This window comes from Xyrauchen texanus, chromosome 29, assembly GCF_025860055.1.
Source record: "Xyrauchen texanus isolate HMW12.3.18 chromosome 29, RBS_HiC_50CHRs, whole genome shotgun sequence".
Lineage (NCBI taxonomy): Eukaryota > Metazoa > Chordata > Actinopteri > Cypriniformes > Catostomidae > Xyrauchen > Xyrauchen texanus.
In genome coordinates, this window is record NC_068304.1 from 3017909 (window position 1) to 3035611 (window position 17703).

The window sequence follows — 17703 nt, forward strand, 5'->3', positions numbered from 1 at the left end:
CAAAGTGAGAAATACACGCTCACACATACACACACACACACACACACAAACAGAAATTAATAGTTTTTTAAGTCAAATAAGCAGCATCACATCTCTTCAACATTTCTCTAAATAAACCACAAAATCCTGACTCAGTGTAGTATGAAGTAGTTAGTGATGTTTCATCACAGAGCTGGAACAGAAATGGAAAACTCATCTGCATGCTGTGTGATGGAGATTTTTTGTGATGAAGAAAACCCTATTAACTATTTCATTTCCACAAAGTGTCAAAATTAAATTATTTAATTTTCACAGAGACAGTACATGTTAATGCAATAATAGTGACAGATTCAAATTAAAATGCAAATTTCAATTTTTATTTTATTTTAATTTGATGCTTCTCGTAACTGCTGGTCTAGGATCTGTTTCCCCACCAAACATATTTCTACATAATATACATTATTCAAACCTTTTATACAGAATTCAAACCTGCATTACTAGTGAGAAGGGAAAAGATGACTCTAGATCAGTGGCTGCAGCGGAAATTCATGGTATATCTCTACAGCGGCTGCGGCCGTTCACTGCATGCATCAGGACAATGTCTTCATTTAAACCAAAAAAAAGCAAAAGCAATGTAATTCTCAGATTTAACCATATTTATTCGATATATTCGATTTTTTCTTTTCATTTGACAGGGACAAAGCATTGTCACTGTGAAAATGTAATTATTTTATTTTTAATTTTGGCACATACTGTACTTGCAGACATGAGTTCATACATTTAATTTTTATCACTGCATTTATTTATGTAAAACTGGTAGATTATAAGCTCCATAGTGTTAAAGTGCATCATTCTTACCTCGAACACAGGCTTGGCATTGTTGCACACAGAAAGGATGTGAGTGATGCCGTGACGAGACAGACTGTCTCTGTTCTCCGAGTCTGTGTACAGAAACATTGAGCGACAAAATCGGTTTTAGCGTGTGCACACAGAGCTACCTGAAAACAGACAGCTATTGTCCTGCCTGATTAAACCTAATTTTGAGTGTGTGAGGGAAAATAAAGGTCTGCTTGAGAGACACTAGGATGGTAGGATGATGTTTAAACTGAATGAGGTGCTTTAAAAGCAAAAGCTCATCAGGAGATTGTAGCCTGAACTTATGAACAGGAGACATTCAGTCAATGGGTGAGCACAAAATGTCAAAAAACATCATTAATTAGAAAATAATACCATCTGCAAATTAAATGCAAATTGCATTTCTGTATATAAATAACATATTGGTGACATAACATTGGGTACTTAGAATGTAATGGAATGATAACAATATTTGAGAGGTTAATACTACTTTTATCAACACCAGATGATGTATCATTAGCAATATTTAAAAATATGAAATATTAGGGGGCCTGGGTATCTCAGCAGGTAAAGACGCTGACTACCACACCTGAAGTCGCAAATTCGAATCCCGAGGGTGCTGAGTGACTCCAGTCAGGCTTCCTGAGCAACTAATTGGCCCGGTTGCTAGGGTGGGTAGTCACGTTGGGTTAATCTCCTCGTGGTCACTATAATGTGGTTCTTGCTCTCGGTGGGGAATGTGATGGGTTGTGCGTGGATGCCACAGAGAATAGTGTGAAGTCTCCACAAGCGCTAGGTCTCCGCAGTAACACACTCAACAAGCCACGTGATAAAATGCATGGTTGACAAGTCTCAGACACGGAGGCAACTGAGATTCCTCCTCCGCCACCCGGATTGAGGTGAATCACTATGCCAAAACAAGGATTTTGAACACATTGTGAATTGGGCATTCCAAATTGGGGAAAAAAAGTGGAGAAAATAAAAAAATAATGAAACATTATTTCTGGGCTTTGTTTATTAAAAGTGACCTTGTTCCCCTTCTGTCACTCACTCGATGTTGTGTCAATTGAGGTGACACAAGTGGTCTCTTTTCTGAGAGCCTCACGTACCTCTGAACTTGAGAAAAGGCCAATGTCAAGTTGGCAGACAGAATTTGCATGCCCCGCCCCCGGACATACGGGTATAAAGGTGAGCAGGGGAGCGAATTTCAGACAGATTTTTTCTTCGGAGCCGAACGGTTGTGTGATTAGCGAGCTGTGTCATGACTGCTTCACCCACCTCTGCAAGAGAGCTTCTTTTGGATCTGAAGGGGCATTCCAGCAGCTTTCTCCTCTCTACACGCTGTGCAGAATCTGCCCCTGGGTGCTTCGACAGCGATTTGTTTTTTGGTTAAAGAGCAACATACACAAGCGGGCGTTGAACGTCCTTTTCAGGACGTGTCTTTATAAAGATGCCCATCCACTGCTGTGTAGTTCCTGAATGTGGACTCTCTCCAGATCCGACGGTCATAGATGCTGCCTCATGTGCTTGGGTAGTGATCACACTGAGGCAGCGTTTGTGAATGGTTCAGGTTCTTACTTCGAGGACATGACCATGACAACGTTGCGGTCGCGGCTTTTGTTTCTCAAAATGAATGCCACTCCAGCTACCCCCTGCGTCGCTCCTTCTTCCCACAGGATTGAGAATGACCCGGCTGGTGATGGAGGCGATTTGAGGATGGCAGCGGGCTCGGTTTAGCCGGGCACAGCCCCACGAACCACCCGCCCCCCGGCAAGCTCGTTTACTTCCGTCTGCGCTCGGAACAACGGCGGCTCGCTTCACGGCCAGTTTGCCTCATCCCTTGAGCCAGGTCTGGATGATGACATCGCCGCTGCACCGGAGAGCGTTCAGGCTTCTGGCGCTGAAGACCTGACCGGACTCCCGTCCTTGGGCCAGCCTGCCCAGTTAGAGTCTGACGCACAGTTGGCCGACATGCTTTCCCGGGCCGCTGTGAGCGTTGGACTGGAACCCTCCGTCCTTCCCCTAACCCCTGCGGCTTGAAGATTGGTACCTCGGCTCCGAGCACCGCTCTCAGCCACGCCCCCCCTCCCCCGGTACCTTTCTTCCTGGAAGTGCATGACGAGCTGACGAGTTCGTGGAGGGCACCTTTTACTTCCCGGAACACGGTCCATGGGTACACAGAGGTCCCTCAGGTGGACAGGGCGGTTGCGATCCACCTGTGTGCCTGTAGGATAACGTCGTCGATGACACAGCGCCACTGGACAAAGCCGGTAGCAAGACCACTCTGTCCCCTGGTGGATTCCTGGGAGGAGAATCCTCAGCTCAACCTTTTTCTTTTGCCGAACCCCCTTTGGACTGCGGTACCCACATTTTCAATAAAAGAGCAATTCCCTCATTTTCTGGGTCATCAGACTGGTGCTCGTGAAAACGTCAGCACCTTACGAGCAGAGATTGCCACTCTGCTACTCAAGGACGCAATAGAGCCTGTCCCTCCAGCCGAGATAAAGAAGGGTTTCTACAGCCCTTACTTCATCGTACCCAAAAAAGGCAGTGGGTTGCAGACAATACTGGACCTGCAAGTTCTCAACCGGTCTTTACACAGACTCCCATTCAAAATGCTCATGCAGAGGCAAATTCTAACCTGGGTTTGGCATCAAGATTGGTTTGTGGCAGTAGACCTGAAGGACATGTACTTCCACGTCTCCATTCTGCCTCGACACCGACCCTTCTTACGATTCGCGTTCGATGGACAGTCGTATCAGTACAAGGTCCTCCCCTTCGGCCTGTCCAAGGTTGCAGAGGCAGCCCTTGCCCCACAATGGGGAGTAGGCATCTGCATACTCAATTATCTCGACAACTGGCTCATCTTAGCACACTCTCGAGAGTTCCTATGCTCCTACAGGGACCAGTTGCTCATGCACCTCAGCCGTTTAGGGCTTCAGGTCAACTGGGAAAAAAGCAAGCTCTATCCAGTTCAGAGCATCTCTTTTCTCGGTTTGGAGTTAGACTCGGTCTCAATGTCAGCGCGCCTCACAACCGAGCGCGCGCAGTCAGTTCTCGCGTGCCTCGCTCGCCTCAAGCCATGCACAACGGTTCCTCTCAAACAATTCCAGAGGCTCCTGGGGCATATGGCAACCTAGGCCGCGGTCACGCTGCTTGGGTTGATGCATATGAGACAGCTCCAGCACTGGCTTCAGACTTGAGTCCCTAGATAGGCATGGCGCAGCGGCACATACCGTGTGTTTATCACCACTTCCTGCTGTTAGACTCTCAACCCCTGGACAGACCTCTGTTTTCTGGACAGGAGTCCCCCTACAGCAGGTGTTCAGACATGTAGTGGTCACCACAGACACCTCTCAACTGAGTTGGGGCACCGTGTGCTATGGGCACGCAGCTGCAGGCTCCTGGACAGGGCCCCACCTGCGTTTGCACATCAACTCGAGTTGTTGGCTGTACTCCTTGCCCTGCAGATTTTTCTCTCGCTGATTCAGACAGCAAAGTCACAGTAGCATACATAAATCTCCAGGGTGGCATACACTCCCGTCACATGTCAAAACTCGCCCGCCATCTCCTCCTTTGGTGTCAGGTCGCTGCTTGCCACTCATATCACTGGCGACAGCAACACGCCGGTGGACGCGCTGTCGCGACAGGTTTCGCTCAGCGGAGAGTGGAGGCTCCACCCCCAGGTGGTCCAGCTGATTTGGGGCCGCTTCGGCAGGACACAGATAGATCTCTTTGCCTCCCAAGACAACTCCCACTCCCAAATGTGATGACTGATGAGTGAATTTTTTTTTTAAGGGAAAGCACTAACAATAAGCACTTTATACAGTAGCTCAGACAAATAACATGTCCGAGAAAGTTTTTTCTGCAACAAGCAGATGTTAGGTTAAAATAAACTCTATATGAAAGTAGAAGAGATATTCTGCCTATTTTAGGTGCTGTGACAAGTCAGCATTTTTTCACAATTTTCTTTTCTTTTTTTTTAGTCTGTGTATTTCAGTCTTTTTTATGGTATTTAAAACTGCAAGTGCACCATCTTTGCTGAACTTGCGTGAAGATGGCTCGAGACAAGCATTAGGTCAGTCGCATCCATACATCGGAAACTTGCTGAATGTTTATGTAGAGGAACAGCAGTTATAAACAACAATAATAGGTAAAATATAGGAGACGATGTTCCAAACAACAACTGTAGATGTATGGATGGCAAAATCAGTGTGACACATTGTACTTGTAAGTTACATAGAGGTCATGAAATAGAATATCTCACTTTCAAAAGCATGTCAAATTAGTGGTTCACAAAAATTAAAAAAAAAACTGACTAAAACAAAGGAAGAGAAAATTTAAATCACACACAAAAAAGATGTGTTTCAGTAATAAAAGAGAATAAATAGATATGCAAGCATTCATATTGCATACTAGTAATACTTATTTATTATGTATGTATTATGGCGTCCATTTATTAACTTATCAATAATTATAAATATGGAAATAATAACAATTATGTCAGAACGCCATTTCTTACATAATTGGCCTGTCCAATCAAAAAATTTGTTAAGAAGAATATTGAAAGGTTAAAAATAATGCTTGATATTGCTTCTGATTAAGTCTGTCAACACACTAAAATTGGCATTGACATCAGGTCATCATGGGATATGGTATTCCATGTAATGTGCTCTGGCTGTATTTTGCACATTTTGGCAAACATTTAGCTATTGTAGTACATTATCATTCAAGTCTCGAATCAATATGAAATTTGTTTGTTTTTGAAAGAAAATTATACTTTTATTCACCAAGAATGCTTTTTATAAAGACTTTTATAATTTACAAATTACTATTTCTGTTGATATACATGATTTTTCCTCAAACATTCTGTTTATCCAAGAATCCTCCAATAGAAATGCTATATGGACTATATGTTATTATGACTACTTTAAATGGGGCTTTGCCATCACAGGTAACTAAAATTTAAAAATAAATAAAAATGTTATTTACATTACCATTATACTGTATTACATATTACTATTATTGTGGCAATATTCTTGATCAATATATTGGTGAACAGAAGCATCAATTTCTTTCAAAAACAAAAATGTCTTAGTGATTCCAAACCTCAAAAGTTGTGTAGATCATCCAGGTAATCCAGACATGCAGAAATTTCACATACTGTGCACATTAGGCTATGCATATGGCAAAAGAGCAAAGAGTAGTATGCCATTGTGAACAGTCCAATAAAACATATTAACAGGGTTACTAAAACATGTCTTTTAAAGTCATGGGTGTGGACACTTTTGGGCTATTTCTTTTGCATATTTTATGTGGGTTTTAAGCAGATTTTGGACTGGAATGTTTTGCTGGACCTGACCAAATCAACACACTCTTGCTTGAGAAAGGTAGTTAGTTCTTTAAATAATTTAAAGTGAACTTCAAAAGTTCAGTGCAATGTAAATGAGGACAGTAACTGTTTGCTGAAAGCTCTAGTGCAGTGGTTCCCAACCCTGTTCCTGGAGGCCCCCCATCACTGCACATTTTGCGTATCTACCTTTTCTGACACACCCATTTCAGGTCTTGGAGTCTCCACTAGTGAGCTGATGAGTTGAATCAGGTGTTTGATTAGGGAGATATCCTAAATGTGTAGAGTTTGGGGCCTCCATGTACAGGTTTGGGAACCACTGCTCTAGAGACCCCTATAGCCAAACTGCATTTCTGTTCCCTCTCAAAGTAAGATAATCTGATGTATATATAGGAAGACTTTCACATGCTGAAGTCTGAATTTCTGCAAATACAAAATAAATCTTGAATATTTAATAAAATTTAAAAAGTACACAAATGCTGCTTACCTCTTATATTTCCTAGATAGAGACCATCAACAACCTATGAACAAAATAAACAATAAATACTGCACTTTACATGACGTATAAAAAGAATAGTTAACTTTTTGATTTTGTACTATAGAAGAACCAAAACATCTGCTGCATGGGCCAATAAAATGGTAACACGTTACATTAACATACTCTTTGTTAAGGGTTAATAAAGGGCTTAATTAATGAACATTTAAAAGTGCATTAAAAACTATTGATATGCAGTCTTAACAACATGAATAAAAAACTTTTATGCAATACTTGCCAAATAGTGAGACATTTGACATCTTATGTTATAATTGCTTAATAAATAAGCAATAATATGATGTAACGTGTTTTATCAGGAAGTGCATAGAGGATGCTGTACTAACCAAAACAATATGTATCTACACCAACCAGAAACCATGGGTTAACGGCGATGTTCGCGCTGCACTTAAAGTGCGGACCTCCGCTTTTAATTCCGGCAAAGCAGAGGAGCATAAACAAGCCAGTTATGCCCTCAGAGCAGCCAAACGCCAGTACAGGCACAAAATTGAAGGACAGTTCAACGCCACCGACTCTAGAAGTATGTGGCAGGGAATTAACATCATCCCGGACTACAAAGGGAATAAAAACTCTGCCGTGAACACTGCTGCCTCTCTCCCGGATGAGCTAAATACATTTTATGCTCGTTTCAAAGAAATTAACACCACCCTCGCGGAGAGAGTATTCGCAGGCGACGCTACAGAGGATGGTTCACTCTCCGTCTCTGTTGCGGATGTAACCCGATCCTTCCGACGGGTGAACATCCGTAAAGCCGTGGGTCCAGACAGCATTCCGGGCCGCGTCATCAGAGCGTGCGCAAACCAACTGGCTGGTGTTTTTACAGACATTTTCAACCTGTCCCTCTCCCTTTCTGTAGACCCCACATGCTTCAAAATGTCCACCATTGTGCCTGTACAAAAGCAATCAAAAATCACTTGTTTAAATGACTGGCGTCCTGTTGCTCTGACCCCCATCATCAGCAAATGCTTTGAGAGACTAATCAGAGATCACATCTGCTCTGTGTTGCCCACCTCTTTGGACCCATTGCAGTTTGCCTACCGCAACAACCGCTCCACTGATGATGCCATTGCATCTACAATACACACTGCTCTCTCCCATCTGGAAAAAAGGAACACATATGTGAGAATGCTGTTTGTAGACTACAGCTCAGTATTCAACACCATAGTGCCCTCCAAGCTTGACGTGAAACTCTGGGCTCTGGGCTTAAACAGCTCACTGTGCAGCTGGATCCTGGACTTCCTGTCAAGGCAGACATCGGGTGGTTAGAATGGGCAGCAACATCTCCTCATCACTGACCCTCAACACTGTAGCCCCGCAGGGCTTTGTTCTCAGCCCACTCCTGTATTCCCTATACACACATGACAGTGTGGCAACACATAGCTCCAATGCCATTATTAAGTTTGCTGATGATACGACGGTGGTAGGTCTGATTACTGACAATGATGAAACCTACAAAGCCTACAGAGAGGAGGTGCACACACTGACACGCTGGTGACAGGAGCACAACCTCTCCCTCAATGTCAGTAAGACCAAGGAGCTTGTAGTGGACTTCAGGAGAAAAGACGGAGAACACAGCCCCATCACCATTAACGGAGCACTGGTGGAGAGAGTCAGCAGCTTCAAGTTCCTCGGTGTCCACATTACTGAGGAACTCACATGGTCCGTCCACACTGAGGCCGCTGTGAAGAAGGCTCACCAGCGCCTCTTCTTCCTGAGACAGCGGAGGAAGTTTGGAATGAACCACCACATCCTCATACGGTTCTACACCAGCACTTTAGAGAGCATCCTGACTGGCTGCATCACCGCCTGGTACGGCAATAGCACCACCCACAACCGCAAAGACCTGCAAAAGGTGGTGCGAACTGCCAGAAACATAATCAAAGGTGAGCTTCCCTCCTTCCAGGACATATATAACAAGCGGTGTGTGAAAAAAGCTCAAAGTAAATATACATATACAGATGGGACGTTGAACGGCTGGCTCACTGGTGCAGTCAAAAGAACCAGGAACTGAACGTGCTCAAAACAGTGGAGATGATGACAGTGGACTTTAGGAGGAACACCCCAGCATTGACCTCGCTCACCATTCTAAACAGCACTGTCAAAACAGCGTAGTCATTCTGGTTCCTGGGCACTACCATCTAACCAGGGGTGGACTGGTAATCTGGGATACCGGCGAACACTGTAGGCCAATGCCATCAAAACAGCACCAACCCGCATCTCATAATTGCATTCTGAGATGCTATTCTTCTCACCACAATTGTACAGAGTGGTTATCTGAGTTACCGTAGACTACTTTGTCAGTTCGAACCAGTCTGGCCATTCTCTGTTGACCTCTGTCATCAACAAGCCATTTCCATCCGCAGAACTGTCACTCACTGGAAGTTTTTTGTTTTGGGCACCATTCTGAGTTAATTCTAGAGACAACTGTTCATGAAAATCCCAGAAATACTCAAACCGAATGCTAGAATGCTATTCTGAGATGCAGGTTGGCTCTGTTTTGGCGGCATGAAGGGGACCTACACAATATTAGGCAGGTGATTTTAAAGTTGTGGCTGATCAGTGTATAGACTAACAGCATGTCTACAACGGATGCAAGTGGAAGGTCACATCAAAATCAAAAAGATCTTATTACAATCAATGTATGTAGCTGTCAACACTGCAAGCATCTGTTGCAGCATCACGTCAACAGTAAATGGATGCCCTATTGGATTTTGGGGGGGTTTGTTAAGGATTGGAGAGGCATCCAGTTTATGCACCACATGCCACAGAAAAACGCAGATTACAAGTAAGAAAACAGAAGATAAACAACCATGTTCGGTGTAGTGGCACCACTTAGTAAACAAACTTCCAGTATCCAGGACGACAGGTGTCAGTATAGAGTCCAAAACCACTAATTGTCTACTACTGTGACCGATGGGACAACTAAGAGCCAGCTAAAATCATACACCTCTAAGGTATGTTGAAGAGAATATTTCAAAATGTTGCTCGTAAATGCCAAAATCAGGCAGATGAATTTTAAAAGTGGTCTCTGATTTTACATAAACTGATATAACTCTTAAATGAGATCTTTTCACCAAACTTAACACACTTATATAAGGGCTCAACCTGAGAACACACAGAAATAGTTGTGGGGTTTGGCCATTTGGTGGCACTATAACAGGGAACAATATGAAAGTGGCTCTAAATATAGAAACATTGGTTTGAAAAATGTGCATGCAGTGTCTTTGCATTCAGTGTCTTTGTGGGAGTTGCCTTCATTGATCATGAGGACAGTTGCATATATTCAGAAACATGGCATCCATTGACCAATCATCAACAAATTTGACATTGAGCACACAAAAATGGACTTGACGCTGTATGTTTGCATTTTTGTGAGACTGGCCTTGTTAGATTGTGTGGGTCAAGCAGAGAACAATGATACCATAGTTGGCCATGATTTAATTTGATGTAAACATTTTGTTGTTGCTATTACTCCTATAACATTTGTCCAATAAACATGAAATTGAAATCTGCTGATTATTAGCAGACCATGCCTGAAAATATTAGCAAATAGATTATTGTAGTTTAAAATTGTTTCACAAATAAATCTGAAAGTACCAAATTTGTTAAAATAAATAAATACAAAAGAGGAATTAAGGCTGTTGCATTTGATTAGTAAAATGAAAATACTTTAGGACCTTGCCCTGGAGGTTCATTGTGAATTCTGGATGCCCTGTAGTAAACAATGGCTAAATGTGCTTGCTTGAAACATTTCAAACAATAAGACAAATAGTTTTCAGTTAAGTTAGTGTCATGAAAATAATCAAAACTTTTTTGTTTAAATTGGATTAAACTAAATATTGCATGGATGTCTATAAATGTATTGCATATAACTCTATGGATATAAAAACGGACTTTTCCCATTTTTTTCCCAAAAAAATCCAAGTGCTTGAGAATACACAAAACAATGTATAGTGCGCAACCTTGAGTAAACGCTTTTTATCAATATACTAATAGCCAAAAGAGCAAGCACTTTTGTTCTGCCGAAATCTGCCGAGATTTTAATGTGCAACTACACGCGCAAATAGAACAGTAGTGTATCTTGAGAAATATAGCCATAGATGTTTTTGTTTTATCTTTAACTCCAACAGCATTCATAAGTATTATAATTTATATGTCACGATGCTTCTTTAGCTGCTCATGCTGCCGAGAATTGGCTTGACCCCGGTATTGTTGCTTGCAGCTATATTTATTAATGAATACTTTTATAAACCTGTAACAACGAAAAAGTTAATGTTAAGTGTTGCCAATAAAACCATTAAAAAAAGAAGTATTCACACTACCAAATAAAACTCTAAACTAGGTCTTAAAAAGTGATGTTGGTTGGTGGCGATTTATTTGGTAGGCCACAAAAGTACCATGGTAATACTATGGTATTATTTAAAAAGAGTATAATGTAAATACCGTGGTTTATGTATATGGTAGGCTAGTCATTCAGGTATTAAAGTACCATAATTGTAATATCCTTACTGGTTTTGAAAGAAGTGATAGTAATAAAACAGCCTATGTTCTGTCTCGTGACATCTCTATTAATACCCGCGTGAATGTGTGCATGAACTGATACTATGCGTCTCTTTAAATGTCGCTTTAAAAATAACCCAGCCGACATTCAACACCAACAAACATTGTGGAGACAGTATACCTGATGCTAATGTTAATTACCTTATTCATGCCGTTACCCATGATGATTCACTTGATCAAATATGACCGATATAACAGTGAAGTTTACATATGGACTGACCGCAGACCTGACATTTTATTAAAGAGAAAGGACACGCTATTAATCATCCCACGCAACAACAACAACAACAACAAAAAAAACTAATCCACCGCCCACATCTCCGAACTACATGGAATCAGAATTCAAAAGTCGAGCTCTTGAAAACAATTGCTGTGACACAGCTTCCGGAATTCTGCAGAGATCAAAACATTCAGCCATTTGACGTCACTAGATGATTTAACCCTTTCATGACATCACGGCGTTACAGAACTTTTCTTTTACAACTCGTACATGATGTCAAATCGTAACAGAACGTAACCTATTCATGACGCCACAAATACGACATAACCATCAGTGGACTGAACTTAACTCGTTCATGACATTACAACAGGAAAAATCTTAACACGTTTATAACATCACAATAGGACAAAACTTGCCCATTTCATGACGTCACAACTGCATAAAACCTTACCTCTTCATGATAGATCATGTCATAACAGAAAGTTAAGTACCCATTCTTGATGTCATAACTGGACAGAACTTAAAGGAACAGTTCACCCAAAAAGGAAAATTCTCTCATCATTTACATGACATCCCAAATGTGTATGACTTTCTTTCATCTGCTGAACACAAATGAAGATTTTTAGAAGAATATTTCAGCTCTGTAGGGCCATACAATCCCACATATGGTGGCCACATTTTTGAAGCTTCAAAATGTACATATGGGCAACATTAAGTAATCCATTCGACTCCAGTGGTTCAATCAATGTCTTCTGAAGTGATAATGATAGATGTGGTTGAGAAGATAGTCATTTGTTACTATAAATGACCCTCCCTGCTTAGTCAATCTCCACTTCAGTTTCACCAACTTCTGTTTATGGTGATTCACAGACTTAATGCATACCACCCCTTACTGAGCAGAGGAGAATTTATGATAAAAATGACTTAAATATTGAACTGTTTCTCACCCACACCTATCATATTGGGTCTAAACACATGGTTTTAGTCACTGGAGTCGTGTGGATTACTTTTATGCTCCCTTTGTGGATTTTGGAGCTTCAAATTTTGGCACCCATTCACTTCCATTGTTAGGACCTACAGAGCTGAAATATTCTTTACAAATCTTCATTTGTGTTCAGAAGAAAGTCAAACACATCTGGTATGCCAGGAGGATAAATCTTAAGAATTTTCATTTTGGGGTGAACTAACCCTGTAACACGTTCATGTCACTATAGGGCATAACTGAACTCATACAGATGTCAAAAACACAAATGGACAGCAGTGTAAAATTTTTTTTAAATCAGTTAAGCAGCCGCCAATTATCTATTTGTATCCCTGATCAATCATGAAGTCTGGACTAGATTTGAAATACATTTTTCTTTTCTGATTATTTTCTTTTAAAGATTAACAAGTACACACCTTTATTTTTATTCCTTTGTGATTTTAGGTCACCTAGTGTCACTTATCTCCAATTACATTATTCCCCCAAAACATCAAGGTCATTTAAAGACAGACTGATCAATTTTAATTGCCTTCAATTACTCACAATTTCTATTCATTACAAAGTAGCATCAAAGCACTTTAAAAGTAGTTTACATGTAGTAACGGTTACATGAAAACTGGAGACAATTCTGCTCACTATTATACAGATACAAGAACCTACAAATAAAAAAAACACCAACTTGGATTGAGTCAAAAGGTTTGAAACATTTTGGAATTTTATTTTTTGTCATACATAAGAGCCATAAGAGGAAGCAATCTTCCAAAATGCATTCAGAGGTAATATATGGACAAATGATAAATACAGATTTGTCTGTTTATTGGTTGATTTGAAGTTGTGCGCCAGACAAAACAGATTGGCAGAACATGAATTTATTTCTTCCAAGCATTGTTTTCATAGTCCCATTTGGCAGAAAATCCCTCGACAGGGTTAATCCTCATGTCCAGCATCCTCTGAACTTCCTTCTGCTTGTACTCCGGGTCAAAGGTATGGGGAACATCGCCATAAACTAAAAGCACACAGAACACATGCCATAATTTCATATTTCCAAGGATCTATTTATATCAAAGCATTATCATAGATTAGATGATCAGCAATGATTACAGGGCTCAACAATAAGGATGGCCAGTGTGAGACCGATTAAGGCCAGTTGATGGAACCCTCACGTGATGAAGAGAAATAACAAGTGTCTGGATTCATTTCACCATTAGGAAAAAAAGTTCATTTGGTTGGGGAAAAAGTCTTCCATTCAAGAGTAGTCTCCAAACTAACATCTTATCAAAACTATCAGTCCAAAAAATATCATACCACATCAACTAGGTTTCTGAGGTAACAATTAGTAATTCATGACTATAAATTAAACTAAGGGAGTAGTTATGGACTTGTTTGCATTATTAAGTATTTATTAAGCCTTTATTGGCCGATTTCTTATTCCTGCTTTACAGCCTCTTTATATTTGCTTTTGTCAGAACAATGAAAATGAATTTCTTAGCTAAAAGCAAAATATATCAATTGCTAGTACGATGCAAAATACATCTTTTATAGCAGGGGACCCCCATTTTAACAGTCAAAATCCAAAATGACCCCCCCCCACACACACAACTCCCAAATTAATTAACTGACAGAAGTAATAATTTCTCATTCATTTGTTCGAATGATTTTCCTTGTAACATGAGCCAAATATAATCTGTTAATGTGAACAATGCATTGGAGGAGAGATCACTAAACGTGCAAATGTATTCATTTTACTAAACCGATAAAACTAAGAACAGTAATATTGTGGAATGGGATATTCTGGGGTACAATTTGATAGTGCAGGTTTTCCCAAAGGTAAAACTCCCCGGGTTTTCCCACCATCTGAGTCAAACATAGTTATCTTTGTTCCAAATTGCATGTAGACTGCATATAATATATGGTTTCCCAGTAGCTACATAGCCACAAATGTGATTCACTCCATTATTTTAACCAGAAGTAGTGTTTTGGAGAAACTCAATTTTAGTCTCAGCCTTCAAATTATGTAGATTTTATCATCAAATCTAAACAACTGTATTAATGTTTTATAATAATTTTTGCACAATCAAATGGAGTGGCACAACACTTGCTCTCAAAAGTAGCATGAAAAAAACATGAAGAGGTTATATTGAAAGAGTACAGTACAACTCACTCTAATTTGTCATATCTCTTGTAATCGTCAATCTTTTAATTTTGAAAAGACATGGATAATACAATGGAGAGCTCAATCACGCACGCACAAATTCAGGTTCCATTTGCTAGTCTTTCACCACAAAACACTCATTTTGCACTTTGTCCATTGCCTCAATGAAACCAAATTCAAATAAATAAAACAAAATAAATACTTTTTTCTTTTTACCACTTATATTTTCCTCTTTTCCCTGATGCTTCGCCATAGTCGTTGCTTTCGTTTTGGCTAGCTAGTCTGTTGCTCAGTACTGTACATAGAACAAGCAATTTTGCAGGGTCTTAAAAAAAAAACTGCGTCGTTACCTACCCTCGTGAGATGCACACTTTAAAAAACAGCTAGTGTTAGATATGCTGTATATATTTTCTTTCCATTTATCTCAAACAAGTAAATATTATTAAAATACTCATAATAATAATAGCCCTATTTCTTTGTGCTTTATTACAAAAATAATTGCTACTTTCTCACACATGCAATTATTTTCTTCTCGAAACACAAAATGGAGAGAGCTTGGTTACCCCTGTGAATCTCTGGTGACACCTAGTGGGGGTTATGGCCCCCAGGTTGGGAACCACTGCTTTATATGTTCTCAGTACTGTGTGTACATGTGTGGTCTGCAAGTATGAAATACATGTAGAATGCATATCGTATTTCAACAAAGCTGGGAAGGTTAAGGGTTGGTGGGACTCTAAATGAACACAATAAACATGCTGCAGAGATGCCCCTATACTGTATGGTAGTATTTAATTAGGGGTGAAAATAGCATCTAACACAATTTGCTCTTAGTGCAATGCTTTTTACACTAAGCAACAAAAGTCTCTGCCTTCTACATTTATTTTATTTTATACTTCTAAGCCACACATTCACACAGTGTAATGAGAACCGTTAATGTATTTTGCACCTTACTAGCTATTGATATCTTTTGTTTTTACCTAATAGGTTAATTGTTAGTAAAAAATAAATAAAAAAAAACATGTAAAAAAGCTATTAGACAAGGTTAAGAAAACAGTGTATTTATGGATTTATACCAGTCATGCAGTTATGTTATAGCAAATAAGGGAAAAATTTTTTTACATAAACATTTATCCGACATGTTAAAATATGTTGCTTTTTTACATTCTGAAGTACTAGGTCAGCAAAAATATATATATTATTGTTGAGCCCTGATGTATGCTTGATGAGGCATATTTAAGAATATATGACAAACAAAAACTTACCGTACTTCCTCTGCCACAAGACAACAAGTCCGGTTAAGCCAATGAAAAAGAAAATTCCAGCAACTACTGATTTCCACTCGCCACTTCCCCTCTCCATTTCAGCAAAACTCTCCTTGAAGCTGATGCGATACACTGTAAAGATACATTTACAGAAGGAAATTACCATACTAGAATAAAACCTTAGAGAACAACTCATCTTTTGCAACACTCATATGACCCACGTGCAATCTTCTCCTCCTTGGACAGAGTTGCCCAGGAGCCTTTTTCCTTCTCCTTAAGAGACTTATCCTCAGGACTCAGCTGCTGCACAAACTTAATATCAGGCAAAGGGTTCTCCCGGCGATCAAAGTATGCTGGGAGTGTGTAGTCCTCCACCTTAGCAACTCCTGCAAGCACCATGCAAACGGTCATTTCATGCAGAGCACCCTTATATTTATTGGTTATTTATTGTGTCAGCGCGTAATTTACCATGTCCACCACGAAGGCAGATGGAAGTTGACAGGGCCCGTTTACCAACAAGACGAAATGCTCTGGTTGCCAACATCCTATAAGAAGAGGACACAAATATCAAGTGTGAAACGTTACACCAAAATGTAACTTAATAAAATTAAAATGCCTTTCAGCAGGAAAAGATTTGACTATAAAAACAGGCATACTACTAGAGTTAGGAAATGTCAGTTTCATTCAGTCAATGGTTATGAATGCAAACTTTGATCACTTCCAATGTACCCTTTATGTCAAATTGTCCATCCCTTCATTCTACATAAATAGAAATAATAATAATAAAAAATAAAGAAAAGTTATTAATAAACTACACACGTGGGCAGTATATATAGTTCCTACATGTATAAATTGGATTAAAGTGCTGCTATGAATAGCTCACAATGTTTACACCAAAATTTCCAGGGAAGTTATTTTTATCCTTGCCATTTCAGTTTAAAACTGAAAAAAAATAAAAATAAATAAATTACATGTCCAACATTTACCATAGTACTCTTTGAAGCACCACGGAGTACCATGAAAATTCCACGATCCATCAATACTGTAATCATTCAGTTCTATTATATTGTCATACAACACAATCACTTTACAATGGTCCTGCCACAGTACTATTTGAGGGACATTAATTACTCATGCGTATTATGGTAAGCAAAGACAACACTTGTTCCCAATCTCAGTAGATGACAATAACACTGACTTTGGCGTAAGCCGGCTAGCTGACATCACAAGGTCATACCAGCATTGAGCTGTTAAACCACAGACACATCGCGTTTAACACTAGAATACACACAGAGAAGTTAATAAACACAGCGATTGTGTACTAAAATGTCTATTTTACTTGTCTGTGTTGTACTGTCGAGAACAAAGCACAAGTAGTGATGTACTGCTAATGCTAAACTACAGCAACAGTCACCATCCACGGCAGACTTCCTGTCACTAATACACAGATAAAAACACTCATACTCACTCACTCTCTAAACACATAAGACAAACAACAGATCAGATTGTGAGGAATCCTACAAATATGACAATAATTCTGCGTGAACAGAAGAAGTTTGTATCCAAACAGACCTCGCGTCGCAGTCCGTCGTTCGCTGGAAGGATAAAGGAAGTGACGCGCAGTCGCGCACTATAAGAGCATGGGCCGAGGATTATGGGTGGATTAATTAATGAACATTTTAAAAACATTTTCTACACTGTACTTTTTAATATGGTTGGAAATGCACAGACATACAATGATAAAATGCATATACAATATCAAATAATTCGTAATTATGTAAACGTTTTAA

General features: G+C 39.9%; 2 protein-coding genes across 5 annotated transcripts in view; both read right to left on the reverse strand.

Moving 5' to 3' along the window:
- dusp22a (dual specificity phosphatase 22a) overlaps window positions 1-11677 on the reverse strand; it is a 48856-nt gene extending 37179 nt beyond the window's left edge. For all 3 annotated transcript variants that reach the window (XM_052097776.1, XM_052097778.1, XM_052097777.1), the window contains exons 1-3: window positions 11439-11677; window positions 6672-6705; window positions 838-920 (exon numbers count right to left, since the gene is read on the reverse strand). In XM_052097776.1, the coding sequence (XP_051953736.1) occupies window positions 838-920; window positions 6672-6705; window positions 11439-11459 (138 nt within the window). In that variant the 5' untranslated portion in view covers window positions 11460-11677. The remainder of the gene's footprint in view (window positions 1-837; window positions 921-6671; window positions 6706-11438) is intronic.
- Window positions 11678-13196: 1519 nt separating this feature from the next.
- Window positions 13197-17703, reverse strand: part of LOC127623356 (cytochrome c oxidase subunit 4 isoform 1, mitochondrial-like) — a 160516-nt gene continuing 156009 nt past the window's right edge. Inside the window, exons 1-5 of one of the 2 annotated variants that reach the window (XM_052097782.1) lie at window positions 17486-17546; window positions 16382-16458; window positions 16135-16299; window positions 15914-16045; window positions 13197-13505 (exon numbers count right to left, since the gene is read on the reverse strand). In XM_052097782.1, coding sequence (XP_051953742.1) covers window positions 13369-13505; window positions 15914-16045; window positions 16135-16299; window positions 16382-16457 — 510 coding nt within the window. In that variant the 5' untranslated portion in view covers window position 16458; window positions 17486-17546 and the 3' untranslated portion in view covers window positions 13197-13368. Of the gene's footprint in view, window positions 13506-15913; window positions 16046-16134; window positions 16300-16381; window positions 16460-17485; window positions 17547-17703 lie in introns of those variants that run through there. The other variant, XM_052097783.1, reaches the window with a different exon arrangement.